Raw genomic sequence first — 26,696 nt, 5'->3', positions numbered from 1 at the left:
AATGTAGACTGAAATAAGGAAAAGTTCATTTTGAATGGGTGCCTCAGGATTGCCCTTGTGGATCAGATTTTGCAGATTCTGATACCGCTCCAAAACTAATCGGTCAGAGTTGATAGGGAGAGTTAATTTCAACATTAAACTCTTTCAAAAGCGATGCAATTAGTTCTGTGTAGAAGACCATAAGCAGATCTGAGTTCTCTGGCATTTTCAAGTACTGCCAAAAAGTATACAGTAGATAATCTTTGGGTAGATCAGCACAATACATTATAAGTCAATGAAAAATGAATGTGCACAATATAGTTTACTCTAGTTAGCTTTATTATTGGTTAATTATTTTGTGCCTTAGCATATTGTGAGAATGTAACCAGGGGTGGCATTCACTTACTTTCCCTACCAGTTCACAAATGTGACCGCGCACTCGGCCTTCCGCGCATTCGCTTTGGCTTGAAAACGTGCCTAAATGGGATGCCATAGAGCCAGGGCAGGTGGGCTGGCCCATCCTGCGATTTCCACTAGCGATTCAGGTGAACCAGTCCGAACCGGCTGAATACCACCTCTGAATGCAACCCAGTTGGTTAGCTTATATCTCAGTATTTTGCACAAAACTGCACAAAATAGGGTTCAAGTTAAGTGTGAGCCAATCAGAGGTGGTATTCAGCAGGTTCTGACACGTTTTGGAGAACCGTAATGGAAATTTTGAGTAGTTCAGAGAACCAGTAAATACCACCTCTGACTGGCCCTGTCCTCATCTATTCTCTGCCTCCCCGGAGGAAATGGGGATTTTGCAGTAACCTTCCCCTGGAGAGGGGAGGGGGAGATTTTGCAGTATCCTTCCCTTGCTCTGCCCACCAAGCAATGCCACACCCACCAAACCGCTAGTAAAAAAATTTGAATCCCACCAATGGAGCCAATGTTTGTGTATTCAGATACAGCTCCTTCTAATACAGTGGCCCTCAACCTTTTGGGTGCCAGGGAATGTTTCGTAGAGAAGGGATTTCCCCACTTTTGGGAGATGGCTTTGTGTGCTGTCTGGATCCCACACATGTGTGGATGGGGCTTCACTCGCTTGCATGGCCCAGTTCTTGGCAGACCATGGACTGGTGTTAGTCTGCGGCCCGGGGTTTGGAGACTGCTGTTTTAATACATGGATGCTACTTGTGGATAGGACCTTGACCTGTGGGCATCTGTCCTGAGTTCTCTTGAGGAATTTTGGATAGGGTCATTTGGTCAATCAATTGCTGGAGAAAACATTAAATTCTTATGAAATTTTGGAGAAACCAATCCAGTTCTACTAAGAAGCACTGACGCTTTCTTTAATAACCATTCCTAAGTGCTGTTATGTATTCCTATGTCCTGATAAAATACAATTTGTTTATTTTTAATTGAATTTATATGAGTGGGTTTTACTGAATATATATATCAGTGAATTTATCTCACTAATAAGGTGACTTTGAGCATTTATTTAAAAAAAAAGAGATGGGCTACATTAAAGTCCTAATATACCAGAGTTCACAGTTTTCATAATAACTTGAAATGGTGCTGTGGAAATTCAGTAGCAAAACAATCCCAATGGTTTATTACAAAAAATGCTTAAGTAAGAAGATACGGTAAATGGCACCTTAAGACTCTATAACACATTCACTTCTACTTTTAACCCTCCAAAACATATTCTCTCTTTCTCTCTTACACCCACACACCCATCATGCTGGGTATGTGCAACTCAAACTTCCTAAAAAAACTAGGTTATATTTACATCCATATTAGCTGATTTCTTTCTCTCTTTGTCTCTCTCTCTCATTGGAAGAAAACAGTAGTTTTTCTGCAAATGGTCCTTTATGTTAATTTGTACAATTTACAGAAGATAAATCCTTCATATGAAGTTCTCGCCAATAAGGTTGTCCTGTTTTTCATGCTTTCAAATTAATCTGCTCTGCTGGCAATTAGGTATATAAAGAATTATTTTAGGGATAAGAAAGCTTGAAAGCAGATGTGATATGACTGTTTTAATAAATGCGCAGCAGGCAAGACAAATTCCAGTTTCTTTTATGTTTTGTCCATCCAGTTGTGTGCACTTCTCTCCTTGTTGCTGTTTCTATATGAATAATTTTGTCTCCTTTCCCTGAGTGGAGCAACAAGTCGTGGCTATTCTTCTGCACAGGCGTTTTTGGTGCTCAGATTTTCTTGATGCACGAGTCATTCCATTATCTGCATTCATGGATCATAAAACACGGTTTATGATTTGTGTCACACTGGGAGTCCATCCAAAACTACCACCTGGATGTTGCTTTGTCTGTCATTGACTCTATTTTCTCCGCTTTTTTAAATATAGCAATAGCACTTAGACTTACATACCGCTTCATAGTGCTTTTACAGCCCTCTCTAAGAGGTTTACAGAGTCAGCCTATTACCCCCAATAATCTGGGTCCTTATCCTTACCCACCTCAGAAGGATGGAAGACCTAGTCAACCTTGAGCTGGTGAGATTTGTACATGCACAGTGCGATTAAAATTGTTCTACATAAGCGCAGAACCCAAAAACAAGATGGTGGAGAACCAGTTTGGGAGTGTGGCATGCCTGCGTTGCTGTCAGTTCCAGCGACCTAGGCCACCAAACCAGTACTGGTTCGACTGAACTGGTTCGAACTGGTTGGAACCCACCACAGAGAACCACATATATTGATTTATTGATTACATAAATCTATAAATATCTGTAGGATATTCTAATTTAAGAAAAAAGGACCAGATGAAAGACTGCCTATATTCGTGAGGGTCTTTTCATTGATTGATGGGTTATAATAACATGCCAACATACTCTTGAAGTTGCTGTGAGAAAGTGCCATATATATTTCTAAAATATATGTAACATGTATCTCCATACCAACCCCGAGAATTACTCTTTTATTAAGTCAAAAGCAAAATAGTTCTTAAAAATAAAAACAAACCCCAACATGATTGATCTCTTAATTTAAAGCAAGGTCTTGTCTGAGCAAAACAAGGGAACCTAAATAAACTCATTTTGTTCTTTGTGCTCATAAAAGTGGGGAATGATGGATGGAATGTGGAACGAATGTAAAATGATTAGAGTCTTTTTCTGGGGATTTGATAGCTGGGTTGTGTGAGTTTGACTTTTATCATAAGGAAATATGTGTTGCATTCTATGTTAGAATAAGATTGGGTGTTTCTATATGTAAATATAGAAAAATCAAAGTCCATTCTACAGCCCTGGAATATTTAGTTCTGAAATGCCTGTCTTCTATCTGCTGCCAAAATTATATAATTTTCTTCATTTTGCAATATTGAACATTTCAGTCCAGTTCCTCTGGTGTTGGATGAGTGCCTACTGGTCTGGGACCAATATGTTTTCTCTGAAATAGATTTTTGTAGCCATGATCCTTTTTCGAATAAAACTGTTACTATTGCCAATGCATTTGTGGACATTAACTTCTTGGTTATGACTTGGCTAAAGCTTAATGCATATTTTGTATCTAAGACTAGCCTGTTGGTTCTCATTTCTTCCCCCCTTGCCTAATTTATCTTGCAGATAGTACTATAGTTTATATTTCTCACCTGTATGGTTCTGAGTACAGCTAGTAGACTACACAGACTTGAGTCCCAACGGTGCTCTTTCAAGAGGCAACTGGACTTTCTGGTTTTACATTGCTTCTCATTTGGGACAACCATGACCTGGATGACTGAGAATCTTCATAGACATATACACTTGAGATAACTGGAAAATACTAGAAAACTATTTGGGTATCCTTTGCATGGCCTGCAGTAGCACTTGACTTAGAGAAGATATTATTTTAAATCTAACCTGCAAATTCATAGTAGGGCTTTGCTAGGTAGTTTTTCTCTGTTAGTTTGCATGGGAAGTATTTGTTCCTTGCTGGTTTGTAGAGAGAAGGCTTGGGATGCAAATTTATATTCCCAAAGATCTCCATGCAAGTTTGCATAGAAATCTCTTGATATTACAGCAGAGGTGGGGAATTATGGATGCTTTATGACTTGTGGACTTCAACTCCCAGAATTCCTGAGTCAGCAGGAAGCAGTAAATTGAGTCGATTCTGTATGTATTTAAATGTAGTTTAAATCTAGTTTAAAGTGCTTATATCCTATATATGCATGCTATTGGCATAATGTTTAAAAGTGCATTTCAGTCATTGGCCACTTAAATATTAAATATAGTTCATAGAGCTTTAGCTACTCTTTAATCAGTGGTGGGATTCAAATAATTTAACAACCAGTTCTCTGCCCTAATGACCAGCTGGGTAGGTGGGGCTCGATGGTCATGTGACTGGGTGGGCGTGGCCAACTCAACATCACTCACATCGATGGGTGCTTTGCCTTAGCTGTTACAATGTAATAAGGGTTAACCGGAGAGGCAGTTTCTGTAAGCAGGGCAATAAAGATTAGGCTAGAAACAACACCAGAATGTTTCCTTCCTGCCTTCCTTACAGGATTAGCCCTGTAAAGTGGGAAAAAAACAAAATGAGATTTCTTCCAATAATCGGTTCTCCAAACTGCTTAGAAAGTTAACAACTGGTTCTCCCCGAATAGGTGCAAAATGGCTGAATTCATTTTGGATTTAAATTTTATTCTTTAAATTAATTTTCCATAATGGAAAATTAATTTAAAGAATAAATGGGTGGTAAACAGGGTGGCCATTGCAGATAAGTACAGATGCTCAGCTTTTTCTGTTTGATAAAATAAACAATTTATTTATTTATATTAAATCAACTTGCATTCCTCCTCAGTCCAGAGAAGCAATTCTAGAAATTCACATTTTGTAAATATGGAATTATGCCACTAACACTATTTCTGTGCATTGCTGTGGTTATATATGGTAACAAGGCATAATATCTATCAACTGCTATAGGGCACTTGTTAATTAGTAGTACCAGCTATTCAACTTGGCAGCAAATATTTGCATTTTTGAAGGTTCTAATTAAAGTTAAAAAGAGACAGAGAAAAAAAATCACATTACCCACTGTAAATTTTATCTCTTATAGGAAGCCCGCAGAGGAAAATTCTCCATGAATGTACGTCACAATGATGATGACCGACCAAATCCCACTGGAGTTGCCATCATTGCTGAATGGGGAAGTAGCCATGATGCCTCACTTAGTCAATGGAGATGGAACACAGCAAGTCAGTATATTCTGAAAGTGGTGGCTTGGAATGTATATTTCTGCTATTTGTGACTTGTACAATGATAGTTTATGTGTTTACTTACAATTAAGGTGCATGGAATAATAGGAATAATAATAATAGTATTTAAGCTTTGTTAGTTGCGAAGTCGCGTCCATCCCATTGCGACCTCATGTACAACATTTCTCCAGGCCTTCCTGTCCCCTACCATCCTCTGGAGTCCATTTAAGCTCACACCTACTGCTTTGGTGACTCCATCCAGCCACCTCCTTCTCTGTCATCCCTTTCTTTTTTTGCCCTCAATCTTTCCCAGCATTAGGCTCTTCTCCAGTGAGTCCTTCCTTCTCATTAGGTGGCCAAAGTATTTGAGTTTCATCTGCAGGATCTGGCCTTCTAAAGAGCAGTCAAGGTTGATCTCTCTAGGATTGACCAGTTTGATCACCTTGCAGTCCAAGGGACTCGCAGGAGTCTTCTCCAGCTCCATAGTTCAAAGGCCTCAATTCCTTGGCACTCAGCCTTCCCTATGGTCCAACTTTCACAGCCGGACATTGCAACTGGGAAAATCAGAGCCTTGACTTTACACACTTTTGTTGGCAGGGTGATATCTCTGCTTTTTAGTATGCTATCTAGATTTGTCATAGCTTTCCTCCCCAGGAGCAAGCGTCCCCAGGAGCAAGCTTACATACCTAAATACAACACTCTCTGGGCTATTTACAGTGTAAGCATGATTTTTATATTGCCCCAACAATTTGGGTCCTCATTTTAATAACCTCAGAAGGATGGAATGTTAACCTTGAGCCTTGTCAGGATTGAACTCTAGACTGTGGGCAAAGTTTGTCTGCAATACTGGACTTTAACCACTGTGCTTCCAAGGCTTAAAATGGATCTAATTCTTAAGGAAAAAGAGAGAGAGAACTTTAATGTTATTATTTAATGCTTTATCTAAATTACTTTGTTCTGTGATAGAGCTTGAGACATGTAACACAAGATTCCCCAGAAAGTCTCACAGACAAGAGCTAATCTGACCAGAATGGAAACTCCACTCCTGTTATATATGTGATAAAGGGGTGAGGCTTTGATGTGAATACCACAATTGCCATCTTGCCCATTTTGGACCCCATCCTTCAAGACACTGCTGACTCTTTGCTCAGTACCACCATTTATCTAATGGATTCATCATGTTGAGTTTCCTCAAAAGTCTAAATGGCCTACTTGTCTTGGGAGATATAAACATTGTAGGACAAAACGAATTTAAAATGAAGCATGGGTGTGTCTGGCATTACAGCAATCTTTTTAGAACATCTGTATCACATTTTCTCTCAAACAACAAGCAGTTTTCTAGTTAGACAATGGCACATGGTCATTCCTCATTAAACAGAGAAGATCAAAGAAGACATACTCAATGAGTCAAGCTTCAAAAAAGTATTGCATAATCATCAACTAATACAGAAACTGTTGAGGGATTTGCTGTAACCATGGCATGAATGAGACTCAAACTGCTCCATTTAAAGATAGCACATTCTTCAGTCTTTTTTTTACTGTAATAATGCTTGAGATGTTATGAACTATCTTCTTTCCTTCCTTCCTCCCTCCCTTCCTCCCTCCCTCTCTCCCTCCTTCCTTATCATTTCCTGTTTGCATGGTAATTACCAATTCTTACAAAAAGTATCAATGAAACTTTGTTTGTAAATTGAAAAACTAAGTCATCGTAACACTATTAGCAGTAGCATCTTTTTTTTTCAATTGATGTGCAATGTGGATCTGCAGATGAAGATCTGCTCTGTATTGAGTTACGCCTGCATATGAAAAAATAGCATGGAAAGAAGGGGCAGCTTCCATATTTTTATATTTGCCTTTTTTGGGGGTGGGGGGAGGGAGGAAACTTTCTGAATTTGGAGAAAGCATTCACTGGGTGTAACTGCAATCTGTAAATTTTGATGGTCTGGAGAAAGGATTATAGCTGGAATTGCATTCCCCTTATCTACAAAGATTTGGAACCAGATAATTCATACCTGCTCAGGGTATTCTTAGTAAAATTCCCAGGTGGACTCAAGAATCTCTTCAATTAAAGTTTGGCTGGAAATATTGCAAGAATGGGCCTTTAATTTTCCTTGTTTGCCACAGCATCTTTTTTTTTTTTAGTTTTCAAGAAAGTGTTTCATCTTAAAGGCTAATTACAACTTTCACAACAATGTATTATCTTTGGAGATGAAGCAGGAAGGCAGAGAAGAAGGGGAAAATACCCATTTTAATTCACCATTTTGAAAATTAACACAAGTCTGAAAGCTTTTCCAGGATGCAAAAAAAAAAAAAAGAGGGGGGAGAGTTTGGGAAAAGTTGAGGAATAAATCTTATGAGCAAAGATTGCTTACCACCAAGACATTCTCAGTCACTGTGTATAAACAAAAAGCAAGCAGAATTCAACCCAGTGTTATTTGTCCCAGATGCAGTTCTAAAGTTGGCTGTATCTCCAACACTGATGTCATGGTGCACTAACAAAATTCTGAGGGAGAGGCGTATATAGCAACCATTTTATTCCTGTGTGATTGGTGTGGGAGGAAAGGGCTGAGGGGGTGTAGACTGGAAAATGTGTTTCATGTTGTTGTTTCCCAGCCTCCTCTCTTTTCTCCTGTGGAGAATCGTGATCACAAATGCCAGGGAAGAAACTACATTGAAGAGTAGAATATCTTGGTGGTGGTTTTTTTGTTTTTTGTTTTGCAAATTTGTTTTGCTTTCTTCTATGTCCTGCATAGCAGGATATGGCCAAGAGATTCTTAATAGCTTAGTATGTGAATATTTGAGGGACAAGTAAGTTGCTAATCCTATTTTACGAAATATCCGTAAAGCAAGATGCAATGATTCCTACGCTGGTACACAGCATGGTTTTTTTTTTAGTTACTTCTCCTTCTTTTCAGTACAGCAAGAAGATGGCATGTTTTTAAGCCTATCATTCTGACTTAGTAGGCCTCAAATAGAACATTATTCCATTTTCAGGTTTAACAACCGCTAAGAGAGTATGCTGGAAATCCAAGCCGTATAATATACTATACTATAGTAGAGTTGGAAGGGACCTTGGAGGCCTTCTAGTCCAACCCCCTGCCTAGGCAGGAAACCCTATAGCGTTTCAGACAGATGGCTATCCAACATCTTCTTAAAGACTTCCAGTGTTGGGGCATTCACAACTTCTGGAGGCAAGCTGTTCCACTGATTAATTGTTCTAACTGTCAGGAAATTTCTCCTTAGTTCTAAGTTGCTTCTCTCCTTGATTAGTTTCCACCCATTGCTTCTTGTTCTACCCTCAGGTGCCTTGGAGAATAGTTTGACTCCCTCTTCTTTGTGGCAACCCCTGAGATATTGGAACACTGCTATCATGTCTCCCCTAGTCCTTCTTTTCATTAAACTAGACATCTTGACTGTAAGGCCCTGGTGTTAATGGTGTGAGCTGGAATGTGTGTGTGTGTTTGTGGGGAACACCACGAACCCCATTTAAGCACACCAGGCATTTGGGGGCAACTGCCAGAGCCTTATTACCTAGACAGTGTCTGCCAAAGTTTGTTGTATAAATTCAAATCCAGAAGCAGACACAGAAAACTGATGCAGCAGGATTCACATAACTTCCTTATATACATAAGAATAAATGAATACATGTACAATACCAACAGGTGGTTTTTCCAGGTTGATGCATTTGCAGGCAGCTTGGCTTCATGCCCAACTTGATTCTTTTTTTAAAAAAAATATGAAAAATTAACACAAATTAAACATCAACTTCAAATGTGGGTATTTATGTTCAAAATGCTTCAAAAGCTCTCTGAGCGTCTGCTTGAAGAGTTAATAGCCAACCTTCAGAGTGCTAATGATCAGATGACTGCAAAGAATGACTTCCATTCCCGTCCAGTTGTCTTTTGGAAAACGACCTTTGGGACAAACATGACCGGGATGATTGAGAATCTCCATAGACATACTTTCACAGGCTGCTTATTCTGTAGCCTGATGGGCCTCTTCTGAAGAATCTTTATTGTTGAAGTTGTGTTTTATCCTTTCCTTTGAGGAAAGTGGCAGGAAAAAATCCATAATCAGGAGTGTGGGTTGCCTGATTATACTGTTGGAACAAAATCATGTTCTTAGCTTCATATTTCTGCTTTAAAATGATGACTTTAGCTTTTGAGAACAGTGGTGTTTTCCACCAGACTGGCAGAATTTTTTAAAAAGTTCCTGCAAAGGAAATCTAAAGATAGAAATTATGCATAGATTCCCCTCTTAAAGAGAGAGTTCTTGGTGGAAACAACCCAAAAGTGACAACAGGCAAAGAGAAATCTGCACAAAAATATCTCCCCCCCTTTAAAAGCTTGAAGGCCTATAAAGGACTATTAATCTTGAAGACACAATTTACATTCAGTTTGGGGGCAGTGTGACTTCTACAGATCCATTAATTATTAGTGATTTAATGGTTGAGGTTGGAGGTTTTGTTTTGCTGTAGTCTATTTGCCATATTGCTATTTGCAGATTTTTATATTTTGTGATTATTACTAAAAGTGTATGAACAGTAACCCATGATTCGTCAGCATATTAGCTATAGCGCTTAGATTTATATACCACTTTACAGTGCTTCGCAGCCCTTTCTAAGCAGTTTACAGAGTCAGCATATTGCCCCCAACAATCTGGGTCCTCACTTTTCCAGCTTGGGAAAGATGGAAGGTTGAGTCTTTAGAGAATTCAGGTCGTACGTCGAGGACATAACAGAGTCAACCTTGAGCCTGTTAGGATCGAACTCCTGACAGTCGTCAAAATTAGCTTGCAATACTGCAGTGTAACCTGTGGCGGGTTCCTACCGGTTTGGCCAAACCGATAGTGGTTTGGTAGCCTGGGTCGCTGGAACCGGCAGCGCCTAAAGCCGGTCATGCTCCTGAACCGGTTCTTCCCGCAACATCGTAGCCGCTGCCATCTTGTTTTTTGCTTCTGTGCATGCGCAGAATATTTTTTATTGCATTGCGCATGCGCACACAGCACGGATTAAGCATGCACACACGTATGAAGTGTGCATCCAGCGCCACACACCCACAAGCAAACCGGCAGTAGTGACTGCTGGAACCCACCCTTGAATGTAACTACCATGGCTTTTTCCTTTCATTTGAAATTCAGATTGAAGCACTGTTTCCCATTTTGAGACCCTCAGGTTTGCCAAGACTATGACTCCCAAAATTGTTAGCCAACATGGTCAACAGGATGGCAGTTTTAGAAGATAGAATTCCAATACAGCTAGGAGATGTAAACTTATGTTTATAAGCTCGCATAAAAATGCATCTATGAATAGATTTCATTATGATAGAATAGTAAGAGGGACGTATAATCAAATTTATTAGTATCCTTTATACATCACAATGAAACAAATAAACTACTTTTTTTGGTCCTCTCTGCAGCACTTTGGAAGGATGGTCATTTTTTTTTTGCATCTTTTGTCAGAGGAAATTGAGCATTAAGATGCTGAACCTAGTCCACTGTCTTGAGGTGACTCTAGATTATTGTCTGGTTGCTATAGTAACTCAGCAGGCCTGAATCATGGAAGAGGTAAACACTTTGAAAAGGCAAAAAATCCTTATTTTCCATCACTGGTGCCAGGAGTAACTAACCTCTTCCAGGAGACACTTGTAATCTCGGGCAAAGTGCATATCCTGTATCAGTAAGTTAAAGGTAAATTTTTCCCTCGCACATATGTGCTAGTCATTCCCGACTCTAGGGAGCAGTGCTCATATCCGTTTCAAAGCTGAAGAGCCAGCACTGTCCAAAGACATCTCTGTGGTCATGTGGTTGGCATGACTAAATGCCAAAAGCGCACAGAACGCTGTTACCTTTCACCAAAGATGGTTCCTATTTTTCTACTTGCATTTTTACATGCTTTCTAACTGCTAGGTTGGCAGAAGCTGGAACAAGTAACGGGAGCTCAATGCGTTATGTGGCACTAGGGATTCAAACCTCCAAACTGCCAACCTTTCTGATCGACAAGCTCAGCATCTTAGCCACTGAGCCACAGCATCCCTATATAAGTAAGTTAGTAGTAGGCTAAAGTTTCAAAATCATGTGGTACCATTGAGACAGTATGTGAGCTTTGGTACAGTTTACATATTTTCAATACTTATTGAACAACCAAATATTGATTAAATAAACTAAGCCTATGGAGAGAAAAGAGACCAAAGGAAAAATGATCCATATACAAGATGAATTCAATCCTTAAACTTCCAATTCAATCTAAAACACGGAGAAACATATTGCTCTATTTTTCCTCTTTTTTAGAATACTAAAATACTAAAACGTTTCAAGAAAATTGGGTAGGAAACACGTATCTTGATTCTGTTCATGAACACTGGAGGATTAATACAGCTCATCTTTAAGGAATGAACCCTTTGTGGAATTGGTAGATTGAAGACGGCCTCGTGCCAAAGGGGCGGCGGCAGCAACAGTGTGAAGTCAATTTTGATTTCTAGAAAGCAGACTTCAGGGCTTCACTTCTGGAAATCCTACAGTCTGAATGCTATTGAAATGCCACGTAACGTAAAGAACATGTGCCTTTAAAGAGCAGAACTCTGTCTGGTCTTCTCGGTTCTATCACTGTGTTTTGAAGTGCCGTGTCTTTATTTAAAGGAAACAGTGGTCCTTGTGAATAATTCATAGGCCTTTTCCAGGCTGTGAGACAGATGTCTCCAACTGCTGATTGAACTAAGATTGCAGATAGATTGCCTTTTATCAGGGTATTTTCTCCCTTCCTGGAATTCAAATCCTGATCGCTTCGCTGTCATTGCGCCTTTTAATGAGTAACTTGGGAAATCCTTTGCTGCAGATCCACGCTAGCATTTTCTCTTCCTAAAACTTATAATTTAGCCACAATAGTAAGCTATAGCAGAATTATAGTGATTTGAAAGCCAATATAATCTCTAACATTTTTTTTTTGTTTTAACTTACTAAACTTTTTGTTTCTAGCTCCAAAAAAGGGTTCTTCGCTTTGACAATTGGGTAAAGGTCAATGGATTTAAAGCTAGTAAAACATCTACTAGAACAGCTAACATATCCCAAATGTGTGTCAAGATTTTTAAAGAGAAGGAAGTTAGGAGGAATAAATTATCCATTTAGTTCAGCCAACCAAGAATGTAGGTGAGGTACAGTAAAAAACAACACATTATTAGCAATATCATGATCATAATGAGGTATGTTGGAGGAGATTGCAGTTATCTATGTATTAGAATTGAGCGCCTTAAATTGAGTGACCAAGTTCATAATTGCTCTGAAGTCTGAGAACGTATTAAAACATATACTCAGAGCAGTAGAGTGGTGTTTTGACCTAGGCTTCCCAAGATCATGAGGAAGACTCCTTGTCCTGATAAAGCCTCTTTTAATTAGGCTAAAGGGATTCCTCTCCAAACAAAGTCCCAGCAAACAGTCTTTCATGAGATTTCACAGCTACAGACCTTTATCAGGCTTGGAGAGTTGCCAGGCCGATATCTTCCAAACGCCATGCTGTAGCAGCAATTACTTGGCAAGAAGTCAGGAACAGACCTAAATTGAACTAATTGTCTCCTGCAAACTCCCCTCCCCTTTCGCTCCTCTTTATTCCCTATGGGAGAGGGCATCCACCATCCACCTGTGCCTTTACTCCCAAGTCAGCCCTTGTTCCTTAGCTGTTCCCTTCTCTTGGCAGCTCTGCGCATGCGCACATTGGGAACAGGCTCCAGCTGTTCTTCTGCCCCACTGATCTCCGACTCCGAAGGCAGCTGATAACTGTCAGTTGGCCCTGGCCCCATCTCTGCCTCCAATGTAGAGCACTTGTCATTGTCTTCCCCAGACTCCAGGACTGGCCCATGTGCCTCCTCAACCTCCTCACTGTCTGAGTCTGCTACCAGCTCCGCTGGCTGCTGGCAGGCCACAACGAGTGATTAAGGCATTGAAGGAATTTCCATAGAGTTGATTTACGACCATAACTGAACCTGGAATTATGGTTGTAAATCATGCCGGTTATTAAGAGGTCACCAAATGATCATGACTGATTTTATGACCTTTTTGCAAGTGAATCCATTGTCTGCAATGGGTGGGTGTTTTTTTTCTTTTCTGGAAACTGGGAGGTTTTTTTTGTTGTTTTTTTTTTGCTGAAAACTGCCATTTTCTGCCAAAATATCTAAATCATGATTATGTAACTGTGGGACGTTCCAGATGGCTATAATGGGGCTGATTGCTGAGCACTCAAAATGTGATTAAATGACCATGGGAGGAAGCGCTCAGAAATTCAAATCCAAATCATAAATAGCTGGCAGAGGCCCTTCATAATTTTGAATGGTCGCTAAGCAGTCGGTCGCAAGTAGACTACCTGTAATCCAGTTTTTAAAAAACTTCACTCATATATAGAAAATGTTGCCTGGAATGGCGTCAAACAGTGTGGTTTTCAATAAAAAATATAGTGTTTCTGTTTCTAAGATCTCGTTTCCAAATGTTTAAGCCACGTTTAAGAAGTCTGTGTTCCTTATTCTATTTGCTCAGATAAAGTCAGAGGACAGACAAATATTTTTTAAAGGATCTAGAGAGCTGTGCAGTATATATATCTGTCTCCATTTTCTACTGCACCTTTTTATTGATGGATTGATGTTAACTGGCCAATCCTTTGAAGGGGGAAATGCCAGACTCTAAAATTGGGACTTATTGTGTGCGTTGGACATTTTGCTCTGAGAATTCTGGGAGAAGAGTGGCGTTTCCTTCTCATCAATTTGATTTAAAAAGGAAAAGAAAAAAGAAATGAAATGATTACCTTTCCAAGTGCCTTGTCTGTTCCATTCTTCTCCATGTTTCATCTGCTAAGAATCAAGCCAGCTCCTAACTTTTAGACCAGGGGTGTCAAACTCATGAAGTCACGTGACGTATCGCGACTTTCCCCCCTTTTGCAAAACCGGGGATGGGCATGGCTGCGAGTTTGACACCCCTGTGTTAGACCATCTGGGGCTCACTCAGTGTGGTTTTGTTTCTTAGTGGTTCAGATTAGGCTAAACTTTGAATTTAATTTTTTTTGTTTATAACAAAACTAATCTTAAGTCTGTTCAGGGGTGGGCTTCAAAAAATTTAGCAAGGGGTTCTCTGCCCGGTTGCTGGGTGGGTGTGGCCTTAGTGGGAGTGGGCTAGTCAGCCTCCTGCACCATGGCAGGGGGGTGTTTTTGCCCTCCCTGGCCCCGGGGGGTATAACTGAAGCCTCCGGGAGGGCAAAAACAGCCTCCCAATGGCTCCGGAAGCCCTCTGGAGGTCAGAAACAGGCCAGTTTCCGTCCTTCCCGAACTTCCACTAGTCCTGTTTTTCACCCTCCCTGAGCCTCCACACACGCCCTGCACTTACCTGCATCCAAAATGGGCCGCATGGGGACTCCTGGGGAGTGGGGCGGCGGTGCCACCCAGGAGTGGGATTTGGGGGTTCTCTGAACTGCACAGAATCTTAGCTAGAGGTTCTCCCGAACCCCTGCAGAGCCCCATCTCTGTTCCTTCAGGAGGCCAACGAGTATCACAGTTTCATTCTCAAAGCAACCTAAATAACTCTTGCAGGATTCTGAGCTTGGCCACTAATTTTTAGGATATGATCCTTTCAGATTCTAAAATAAATGTAATCAAACTCGCACTGATGACATGATAAGGATTCTGCTGGCTGCTGAGCTCTATAATGTGCATCATTGAAGATGTTAAAATACAGTTTTTCCCATTTGTGTTTGGTAGCAGTCTATAGAGCAGGGGTGTCCAAACTTGGCAACTTTAAGACTTGTGGACTTCAACTCCCAGAATTCCCCAGCCAGAGCTGGCTGGGGAATTCTGGGAGTTGAAGTCCACAAGTCTTAAAGTTGCCAAGTTTGGACACCCCTGCTATAGAGGAAGATGTCATATCTGTTGAAACTCCCTTTTGATATATATAATCATTTATATATAATAATAATAAATAATAACTCTGCTTTTTAATTTACTTCTAAGTTTTAGTTTGCTCTTGACTCTCATTTTAATTTTCCTTTTATTAATTTATTTATATGCTTTTACTATGTAAAATGCTTTTTTACATAAGCACATTTACATATTTTTACATATGTGCTTTTATTATTATGCTGTTGTAAACCACCAAAGTGACTTGGTTGAGCTGGTTGGTGAAGAAATTTAATAAATTAAAACAAAATATCACAATAGTTTGTGTGCGATAGAAAATAAAATTATTTTTGCTCCTTACTTCCCCAAATGTCTTTCCATCATTGCTGAATCAGGAAGCAGTGCACATGATGGATGTAATTTTCCCCCTATGGGTATAGTAGAGATAGTTATGTTTTTAATATGTACTCCCTCGCTTACAATTCCAGGCTGACATCTTGAAATAAACTAAAGGATGCTTTTCAGGCATTGAGAACTGGGATGGAGCATTGAAGAGTTGGTGGAAATGTTCCTACAGCCGACTCTTGCCAACTTATTTATCAGGAACTGAAACATGATGCTGGATGTGGTATATGTTAAGTCCCCAGACTTTTCCATCTAAATATCATCTGCCAGCAATCATCCCTTATGTTTCATGAATTACCTTTGCTTTTCCTGTAGCTTTTCATTATACATCTTATTGTCAATATCCATTGCACTTTACTTCCCAACAAGAAAAGAAGGTGAATTCTTTTCCTGAAGTTATTGTCTAAAATTGGACACAAGGGACGTAGGAGTAAGGCTAATCTTTATTTTAGCTGTATATTTCTAGTGGCGTTGGTCTGGGGACTAACAACATATGTGGAAGGGCCGCACTTAAGCTTTTTTTAAAAATTAGAAGGAAGGAGGGTGAGCAGAACTATGGAGGTTTCTAACATTAATGGCATTGTGAGAAAATAAATCCCACCAAGCTAGAATCTGGATAATCATACAAAAATTGCCATGATGACAGATCCAGAACAGACAAAGAGAATTCCTTTTCCATGCAAGGCATAGTTCAGTGATCACAAGATACAATAATGGCTAAAAGGAGGCATTAGATAAACCCATGGAAGGTAAAATGATCTGTAGCTGCTGTTCATATTGACTAGATGCTAGCTCCAAAATCAGAGATAGCATGCTTATGAATACCAATTTGTGCAGGTGTACAATTCATGTTAAAGGGTTTCAAACGACTGAGCTTGTGAAGAGCTAGACAGCTTCAAAATCTTGCCACCAGTCACAGGTATCATTGCAGTCGTTATTAGTTAGATGTCACTTGGTCAGGTTTTTTTCATCCTCTATTTCAGCGGTCACCAACTGGTGGCCCATGGACCACTAGTGGTCAGCGAGAAAGTGTTGGTGGTCTGCAGAAAAATCTGTGCATTTTCTATATTGCATTAAATCAGGGATCCTCAAACTACGGCCCCCTGAGTTGGATACGGCCCGCTGAAGCAATTACTCCCACTTGCTGATGGGATGGGGTCCTTCAGGCACTTAACTTGGCTGCCTGTTTAGTAGATCCAGTCCTTCCCTCCCTCCCTGGGAGTCCATGTGCTTCAGTGAGCAGTGTGCAAAACTTCAGCCGGACTCCTGGAAAGAGAGAGTACAGGGGGATGTCCCGGGCTATAAGACAAACATTCATTCTTGGCCGTATTTGAGATTCCTAGCTGCAATGGGCAGCAAAGCTAGGGTTGACCCCGGGTGCTTCTCTCCACTAACAGGCAGCCAAGCTTAGTGCCCGAAGGACCCCATCCCATCACTAATTCATATTAGTGGTCCACAGGATTTTAAATTATGAATTTAGTGATCCCTGAGGTCTGAAAGGATGGTGACCCCTGCTCTATTTGTCTCAACCAATAAAGACTAGAGGTATATGGCCATCATGGCTAACAGTATCCAGAAGAAGAGGAATTTGGTTGTATCCTGCATGAGGGATGGCCAAAAGAATTATATTGAGAACTTGGATAAGTGATATTGTGGACTCATTTCAAGATGTTTATTTGTGTGTAGCTTGGCTCTACTATGATCCAATCACACTGGTTGAAGCAACGGGGATCTCAAGATGGTTTTTGCTTTCTTACGTAGCATTACAGTTAAGAGAGTTGGGTTAAGACAATCCAGACTGAAACTCCTACATTTTTTGAAGTTTGGGCCAGTCATTGTCTAACACGGCCTTTGTGAGAATTAAATAGTGGAGAAAAGAACAATTTGTGGATGAGAGGAACAATGGGCAGTTCCAAACTATTTTCTACTCCCTTATTTTCCCCTTAAACGAGAAAATCCCAACCATTAAATATTTTTCATAGGAGAGAAAACGCATTCATATATTTTCTTACTCTCCCATCTTACTGATATAATAGAACAGAATAACATAGTTGGAAGGGACCTGGGAGGTCTTCTAATTCAATCCACCGCTTGGGCAGTAAACCCCATATCTTTTCAGACAAATGATGGTCCAATCTGTTCTTCAAAACATCCAGTTTTGGAGCACCCACAACTTCTGAAGGAAAGCCATTCCACTGATTATTTGTTCTAACTGTCAGGAAATTTCACCTTAGTTCTAGGCTGGTTCTCTACTTGAATAGTTTCCATCCATTGCTTCTTGTCTTGCCTTCAGGTGCTTTGGCCAATAAGTTGGCCCACACTTTTTTGTAGCAGCCCCTTAGATATTGGAATGCTGCTATATAGTCCTTCTTTTCATTGAACTAGACATACTCAGCTCCAGCAACTGTTCTTCATATGCTTTAGCCTGCACTCCCCTAATGAGCACCCCAGATGTGGATAAACTGTAGGATGATATAATGGTGTTTATCCTTGTCTTCTTTTTAATGCCTTTCCTAAATAATTCATAATGTTTTGTCTTTTCCCTGGCATGGTGTCTTTTTTTTCGTTCTAACAAGTTGATAGCTTACAAAGACCCTTTCAGTTGGAATGCACCCCCCCCCCCCCGAGGATGATTAATTTATTTTGCGGGCTGATAAGATTGCTGCTCTGCTCTGCTCCATTCTGCAATCATTCCCACTATGTTCAGTGAATCTTGTCTCTCTATAATAGTTTGTAAGGACGTGACTTTGAAGAGGGAGATATGCCATTTCTACTTTTAAGTCAGCTCGTCTGGAATAAATTTTATTTATTTATTTGAAACATTTGCCTGTCTTCGCTCCTTGGAGTTGGGTTGATGCATATGCAAATAGAATGACTTAGGCGACTGAATGCTGTGCTATACCATGAAATAATGACATTGACAATAAAATGAAGAGGAACTAAAAGTAAACAGGCTAAGATATCTTATAAATTAAAATGGTCAAAGAAGTAGCAGCCTTCTACTCAAATTCAGGAGTATCAAACTCAAGACCCGCATGGATATGGCCAGGGGTGGGATTCTACCCGGTTCAAACCGGTTCGTGTGAATTGGTAGCTCCAACTATCACCTGATGAAGCGGACAGAATCCAAGAGAATCACCTTGATTCGGTTTCAGAAATTATTTGGTTAAACGGGGACAGTTGTGTATAGCTGGATCAGCATTTTTTGTTGATGATTATTTAATCGGCACCATTTTCTTGGCTGGGATTGTTTACATTTTTATTTGTTTTTGGATCATGAGTAATTTGGGCTTGGCAGATCATAGCAGGTGTTGTATTTTGACTTATTGAAATATATTTTGCTTTAAAATGGTATTCTTCGGTGAGTTTTCCCTTTGAGCCTCTTTTATAGGTAGACCTTTGTAGACATCAAATGAATATTTGGGCTCCTTTTGAAGGATATGTTTGCTTTTCCATTGTAGGTTTAAATAAAACTTAATTTAAATAATTGCGAGTTGTATAATCATATTTTGGGATTCCATTTATCTAGTTTCTTTTTTCTGAAAAACCTTTTCTTTGCCATACTGTGAACTGTGCAGCTAAACTGAAATATTTTGAAGATTTTCATGTTAGTCTATTTCTCTTTTTTTTCTGGGGCAGGTCATTTTTGTTCAAGTTAATCCAGGTGAAACTTTTACCATAAGGGGTGAAGATGGAACTCTTCAGTGCATCCAAGGTAAGGAAGATTTTGTAGGACAAACATTTTGTTTCATGCTTCATTTTCTTGAGTGTTCGTTTGTGATATTGATAATGAATTCCTGTTGACATTGACCCACAAAGCTCAAATATATTAAAGGTTTTCACCTCACAGAGTGCTGAAAAAAGCACTCTGGATAATCTGCAGCTCATAGAGGTACACATTTTTTGAGCCTTACCTTTTCGTTTTGAACCTAATAGCTTAAATCATTTCCCAACATCCATTCAACAAATTATGATATCTAAGACAATGGAAGACATCCGGAAAGAAAATTTTTAGTGATATGGATTTGCACTATAACACAAGATATATGTTTTTTAAAAAAGAAATCAGATTTTTACAGGCAGAGGCTAGAAAGAAAACTGTTGAAATAGCCTAATTCTGATTTTGAAACATCATGTAGGAGGTTAACTTTTGGAACTTTTTTTTTCTTTCTCTTAGTTTTGTCGCTATCACCTTGAATTTCCTATTGTGTGTATTGTCCTTGTTTAAACAGGCCAGATACCTCATGGATGAGTCTGATTCTGTCTGCATTTTGTTGTTTCCGAAACCCTTTGAAGTCTTTGATTCTCTATCATATTGTGGTAGTGATATAGAAGTCACAACAAGGGGTAGCGGGGTGGATCTTTTTTTTTTTTAAGAAAGAACAATCTAAATGAAGCTGGGGGTTATATTGACTCAGAGTTAAAGTAAGTACAATAATTCACACATATCAATACATTTTGGGAGAGTAACCCAAAGCATAGCATGGAGAGTCTCCATTTAAGCATGGCATCCTATAATGAAGTGTTTTGATTTAGGCTTAGTGTAGCCTGCAACCTACACATAGTAGTCTGCAGTCCATTGTTTACACCCAGGGTACAAAAAGTTTTGCCCCAGTTGATAGAACAATATTTCCAGATCTATTCCATTTGGGGATTTGAAGGATTTAAAGGAATACACCTTCTGCGTAAGTAGCCCATGAAGTCATGAATCCCTCCATCCTTCACTTTTTATGTAGGTGTCTCCATCATGGTCCTTGAGTCCCCCCCCCTCTTTTTGCTGTTAATTAAAAAACAATAAACCGTAAATACTTTTTTTAAAAAAATGTATCCCTCCATCCTTTAAAATATTAGGCTGATTTTCTTTCCTTCCTTCCTTCCTATTTGCTATCAATTTGATATAGATACCTCATTCTCATTTCATTCCTTCAAACCTACCAAAGCTGCCCCCTTCCAAAACAAGGAAAAAGTCCTGCAATGTAGGTAGGGCTATTAGTCTCTAGTGTAGTGATTTCCCTCTTCCATCTGTTGTTCCATCTTATTTTTAAAGAAATGGGTCAACATTTTTTAATTCAGTTGGTGTAAAGGAGCTGTAATGCTGAAAAGGAGTTTTGGTACCACTGTTGTTGAATAATCATATTGGGAAGAAACCTGACAGGTTATCAAGTCCAACTCTCTATACATTCTAGAAATAACTACACCATCACAGATGACCCACAGATGTAGTGAAGTGATGTAGGGTTTCCTGCCTAAGCAGGAGGTTGGACTAGAAGACCTCCAAGTTCCCTTCCAATGCTGTTATTCTAGTCTAAAAAGTGCTTTTTCAAGAGGCAATGGGCTTTCTTTGTTTTTCTTTGAAGACTTTTCATTTCTCATCCAAGAAGCTTCTTCAGTTCTGACTGAACTGAAGATGCTTTTTGGATGAGAAGCAAAAATGTTTTTCAAGGAAAAAGAAAGAAAGTCCAGCTGCCTCTTGAAAAAGCATCTTTGGGACAACGATGACCTGGATTGGATGACTGAGAATCTCCATAGGCATCCCTGATAGATGACCACCTGGCCTCTGTTTGATAATGTCCCCCCACTGATGAAGGAAAAAAGCTAAAACTTACCATATGCCCTTTCTCCCTCCCTCCCTCTCTTCCTCACAATCAATAAAATCTCATCATCATCAACAACAACAAAACTTTCACAAATTATTATAAAACAAAGGAGGTGGGTTTAAAGTAGTCCGACCCCCGTTGGAAACAAGATGGTCCTTTGTTCAGAAGATGTTTACCTTTGATTTGTGATGTAGTCAAACTGACTTAGTTCCATAAGCTTTGATTTAAAGCAATGTGTGAGCTCACCAAGTGAAGTCTATATGGATAAAGTATTGGACAGAGAGTTCACATTTCAAATCTCCAGTCATCCATGCAATTTATAACTTGGGATTAATTGCTGTCAACCTTAACTTATCTCACAAAATTGTTGTGGGGATAAAAGGAACCAGGAAGCTGAAATGATATGTGCAGCCCTAAATTCCTTAGGTGAAACATAGGATAAAAAAATGTACTCAAGTAAAGACACTGCTTACTCTGTTTTCTATAGGGTAAGGAATGGCTGAAACTGAAAGAGGAGACCTTATCTTAGACCACCTAGGGAGCATATAATGTAGACAAAGTTTAAAACACAACTTCAGATTCACACTTTTAGTGACAGTGTAGAATTCTAGGGCTTGGATGACTTTTGTTTCTAGTACAACTTGGGTTTTGTTCATGAAAGGGACATGGAAAGCCAGAAAATAAATGTCAAGTTGGATTTTCCTTGCGTAGGCCACATGAAAGGTGTTTGGTCAATATATAATTCATGCTAAATATTGAAAGAAAAGCACATTTGTACGGCTTGCTATAATGCAGAAACTCTTCAAGCTAAGCTTATGCTTGGAGGTGGGAGTTGAAATTGCTTTCTGTAACATTGCCAGGTTCTGGGAGAGGTGATGCCCGCAGCCATGCATACTATGTGTGAATCATTCATGGTAAATAAATCTGCCCGACGGCTATGGTTTTTTTTTTCACATTCTTTTTTCCCCACTTTGCTTGAAGCCGGCAATCATGAAAGCAAGAAAACGAATCACTGGAGCTCCATATTATAAAAGGAGCAATTCACTCCTGACCTTCCAATAGCATCATTTCATAAAATGATTTTGGATTTGGGTTTGCTTTTTTTTTTCATGTATTTGTAGGAAAAATGAAAAGAGGACTAATGAAGAGGACCAGCGCTTATGACTAACCTATTCATACCTGTCTAGTTCAGAAGAAGCAAGAATCCCAGAAACTATTTGTGGTTTCACATGTTGTGTGTCTTTCCAAGGGGCTTTATGATTAAGGCTTCGTATGTAGGTTCAGAAAATAATTGTCATTGATTAGGTCAGTTCTGTTAGATAACTGTTGAGCGTCTTCTTAAAAAACATAAGTTGAAAGAAAAACCCAGTTCTACGTAAGCTTCCATTGAAATGCCTTTCTTCCCCCGCTTGACTCTGTTGCTTACTCTGATCCTTATCAGAGTTTTCTTTAGATGACTTTCATGTCAAGATCTAAATCTTTCCAATCCTTCTTCTGAGCAATTATTCTTCCATCTTTGATGTCCAGCTGTGTAACAGCCACCTGGAAATGTACATAACAACAGAACAACAAAGGTGGACAACAATCGGTGTGGCATTACAGCTCCTGCCCCGAGGCTATGCTGCCTTTTTGGGCCAGTCATCACACATCAAAGGCATTGTTACTATGTTGTGGAAGTCTGGCAATTTGGTTATTTATTTGCAGACATTTTATTACTCAGCTAAGTAGCATCATCCCTGTGAGTGAGTGAGTGAGTGAATGAATGAATGAATGAATGAGTGAGTGAGTGCTGTTCTTCCCGTTTATATATATAATAGCGTGCCGTACCAATTTTGGGGGGAATGTGTGCTCTCCTCCTGTGTGGTTCCTTGAACAGAGTACTGTTTTCCATTTGATTGTTTGTCTGGTGCTGATCCTTGATCATTTGGGTGTTTGAGTGGATGAGTTCCTCAAAACAAGTCCAATTAAAGTATTGAAGCAGGCAAGAGACAATGGATAGATTATTTCTTTTTATTGCTATTCTGATTTGCTTTGCTTTTCTTCTGTCTCTCTCCTTTCCTTTTTTAGGTAGGTGGCATGACCAGACGTTAGGTAGTATAGAAAGAAAACATTATGTTAATAAAGGGTGACATAATTAAAAGTTAGAATAAGAGATAGAAATAAGAGAAAGGGGGAATATTAATGTATACATTTTTATATAATAAAATAAGAGTGATAACAAGCAAAAACATGGAATAATTGAATAATAACAGACTGCAACTTAATATACTTAATATACTTAAGTATGTATTATTATTAGAAATATATAAGTTGGTAGAATGTAATAATTATGATTAATTTTATTACTTTTATTTGTATTAGAATGTATGACACCAGGTGCCACACTGTTCATGCATTGATATGTTTATGAAAAAAAATTAAAAATAAAAATATATAAAAAAGCAATTCCAAAATAACCAGGGAGCAAGCACTAAGAATTAAACCTGAGTCTCAAAGGTGCTTTTTTCAAGAGGCAACTGGACTTTCAGGGTTTTTTGAAGACATTTTGCTTCTCATCCAAGAAGCTTCTTCAGCTTTTTGGATGAGAAGCAAAAAACCTTCAAAAATTAACCTGAAGGTCCAGTTGCCTCTTGAAAAAAACATCTTTAGCATAACCATGACCTGGAGAATCTTTATAGAGAACTAACCCTGAGCTGCTCTCTTCCATTGGATTATTGTACTTGACAATTTGGCCACACCCATCACGATAGCCCTTTTACTTCTTCCCCACAAATATTTACTTAAAGGCAAGGTAAGGGTTCCCCTTGCACATATGCACTAATTGTTCCCGACTGTAGGGGACGGTGCTCATCTCCGTTTCAAAGCCGAAGACGTCTCTATGGTCATGTGGCTGGCGTGACTAAAGGCACACGGAACGCTGTTATCTTCCCACCAAAGGTGGTCCCTATTTCTCTACTTGCATTTTTTACATGCTTTCGAACTGCTAGGTTGGCAGAAGCTGGGACAAGTAACCTAAACTCACTCCATTACTTGCTAGGGATTCGAACTGCCAAAATGCCGACCTTTCTGACCGACAAGCTCAGTGTCTTAGCCACCGAGCCACCGCATCCCTAAAATACTTACTTAACAACAGGCAAATAAATGTGGTTGCTTCCTGCTATTCCCTCTCCTTCCCACCCCTTCCCTTTGGTCTTTTCATGAGCCTTCCCCCAGAAGCTTTAGGCAGAACTACTTACATTTTAATTTTATTTGTTAAGACTGTTTGTGCTGTCTTGGTGAGGCCCAGAGTCATTATGGGACATCAAGGTGATGATTTGCAGCAGGGTTCTTTCCCATATAATTATTGTTTAATTAAAAATAGGCTTTTTTTAAAAAAAAGGCTGCAATCAGGTGAGCCAAAGTACTTTATGGATAACCTGTAGGCACATTGGCACCATGTTGACTATTCTTGTTTTGTACAAATTTCTGTCTTCTTTCATTCCAAGTCCTGTCTCTATTGGTATCCCTATTTTTTTTCTGTTAAAAAAACGGAACATGTTGTGCATACAGCTCCTATTCATGAACATGTGTTTAAGATTAGGAGGTTTCTGTATAGACTGTTTTTATTGAGTCTTTCTCTGTACTTGTTTTCAGTTCTCAGCCTTGAAAGCTGGTGACATTTGCCGATCAGTCAATTCCCAATCTCAGTTGGTAGCCTTGCTGCGGTGTTGATTGAGTTTTAATGAAAAGCATTTGTGTTAATGCTCTGAATTTCTGCACTGGGCTCTGCTTTAACACTCAGTCCCTTGATGAAGAAAGGAAAGTGTATGTTGAAATAGGGGCACAAAGAGTTCCCTTTTACCTCGTCCCCCCTCCAGTCTTGCTGGCTGTCACAGAGCAAATCTTTCTTTTAAACCTAGCACTGGAACTAGTCAATGGCCAGTGGATGGAAAAGCTATAAATCAGTGGTCACCAACTAGAGCACTGGCTTGCAAGAAAATTTTGATGGTCTGCTGAAAAATCTTTCCATTTTTGCATTTTTTATATTGCACTACCTTGTTTCCCTGAAAATAAGACCTCCCCGGACAATAAGCCTAATTGGGCTTTCGAGCGCATGCACCCACCCCTGAAAATAAGCTCTCCCCAAAAATATTGCAACACAGCAGCAGTTCCAGTTTCTGGTGGTGCAGTGTTTAGAATGCAGGCTAATTCTGCCAACTGAACAGTTCGATTCTGACTGGCTCAAGGTTGATGCGGCCTTCCATCCTTTTGAGATCGGTAAAACGAGGACCCAGATTGTTGGGGGTAATATGTTGACTGTATAAACTGCTTAGAGAGCGCTATAAAGTGCTATGAAGCTGTATATAAGTCTAAGTGCTGTTACTATTGCTAGTAGGTAGACCAGAGATTGGTAGGATTGAAGTGCTAGGACTTTCTGATTGGTCTCTGGTCTTAATGGTGCAGGGTTCATACAACTGGATTCTAGCAGATCAATATCTCAAATCTTGAGTATTTTGGTTCTCAGTATACTTCAGCTTCATGTTAGAATGATCTTGCTGTATTGATTTCCTTTCTAGAAGCCTAACCATCTTATGCTTGAATTTCAAAGTCCCAGTAAGCTACCACTTTAAAAAAAAAAACTCAGCTGTGGGTGTGTTTGCTGCCATCTGCCTGTCTGTCTGAGTTTCTGTTTTTTTTTTTTTTTGTGGTGGTTTTTTGTTCCGCTTCATAGCCAATGGATAATTTAAAATATAAAACATTTTATATGAACAAGAATTGAAGGGAGATACTGGCAAGCAGGACCTGACGCAGTGATGGTCCTGATCACTTTGCTTTGGTTTCAACAGAGTTTGTGAAGTTTGGAATGTCTATATTTTTGCCGCTGTACACAGTCTAGTAAACTGCTGACTGTATAATGCAATACATACACAAAAATTATAGTTCATCCTTCCTTTCAATATCAGCTGGGTATACAGGTTTTCCACTCTCTTGTTCTGTTTATTTCATACAGATAATCCTCAACTTAACAACAGTTCACAACAGCTAAAAGTTACAATGGCACTGAATGACCTTTTTTCACACTTATAACCATTGCAGCATTTCTATGGTTAGGCGATTTACATTCAGATGCTTGACAACTGTTTCACATTTATGATGGTTGCAGTGTCCCGGAGTCATATGATCACCATTTGGGACCTTCTGACAAAGTCAATGGGGAATCTGGATTTATTTAAGCAATGGTGGCTATAATAATTGTGAAATGGGACAAAACTCATTTAACAAATTTCTCACTTAGCAACATAAATTTTGGGCTCAGTTGTGGTCATACGTTGACAATTACCTGTGCTAACATTGTAATATAAGATATGTAGAGAGATAGTGACTGACCCAATGGATAAAACAGGACTTGAGAAAAATCATCCTTAAACCAGTGAGATTACTAGGTTGTGGTTGGGGAAGGGAGCAGGAGATATATGGGGAGGGGAGACAGAGGGAAGGGGAGAGAGAGGGGGAGAGTTTGATCTTGTAATTAAGACACCAAGATATGAAAGTGACTTCAACTCCTGCCTTAGCAATGAAAATCAGCTGGGTGACTTTAGGCCAGTCACACTTTCTCAGCCAAACCTACCACACAGTGTTGATGTTGTAGGGAAAATAGATGTAGGAGGCTGAGATTGAGGGAGGGGTCAAATGCGTCATCA

General features: G+C 39.5%; 1 protein-coding gene across 1 annotated transcript in view; it reads left to right on the top strand.

The window, feature by feature from the left end:
* The window catches only part of FNDC3B (fibronectin type III domain containing 3B), a 310,175-nt gene that overhangs the window by 50,263 nt on the left and 233,216 nt on the right, over positions 1-26,696 (top strand). The window contains 2 exon segments of the mRNA XM_081953443.1: positions 5,009-5,147; positions 19,058-19,133. Of these exon segments, the coding sequence (XP_081809569.1) occupies positions 5,037-5,147; positions 19,058-19,133 (187 nt within the window). The 5' untranslated portion in view covers positions 5,009-5,036.

The sequence above is a fragment of the Natrix helvetica genome, assembly GCF_964273705.1.
Source record: "Natrix helvetica genome assembly, chromosome: 5".
Lineage (NCBI taxonomy): Eukaryota > Metazoa > Chordata > Lepidosauria > Squamata > Natricidae > Natrix > Natrix helvetica.
Note: the sequence above shows the minus strand (reverse complement) of the source record. Positions and strands in the feature narration are given on the sequence as shown.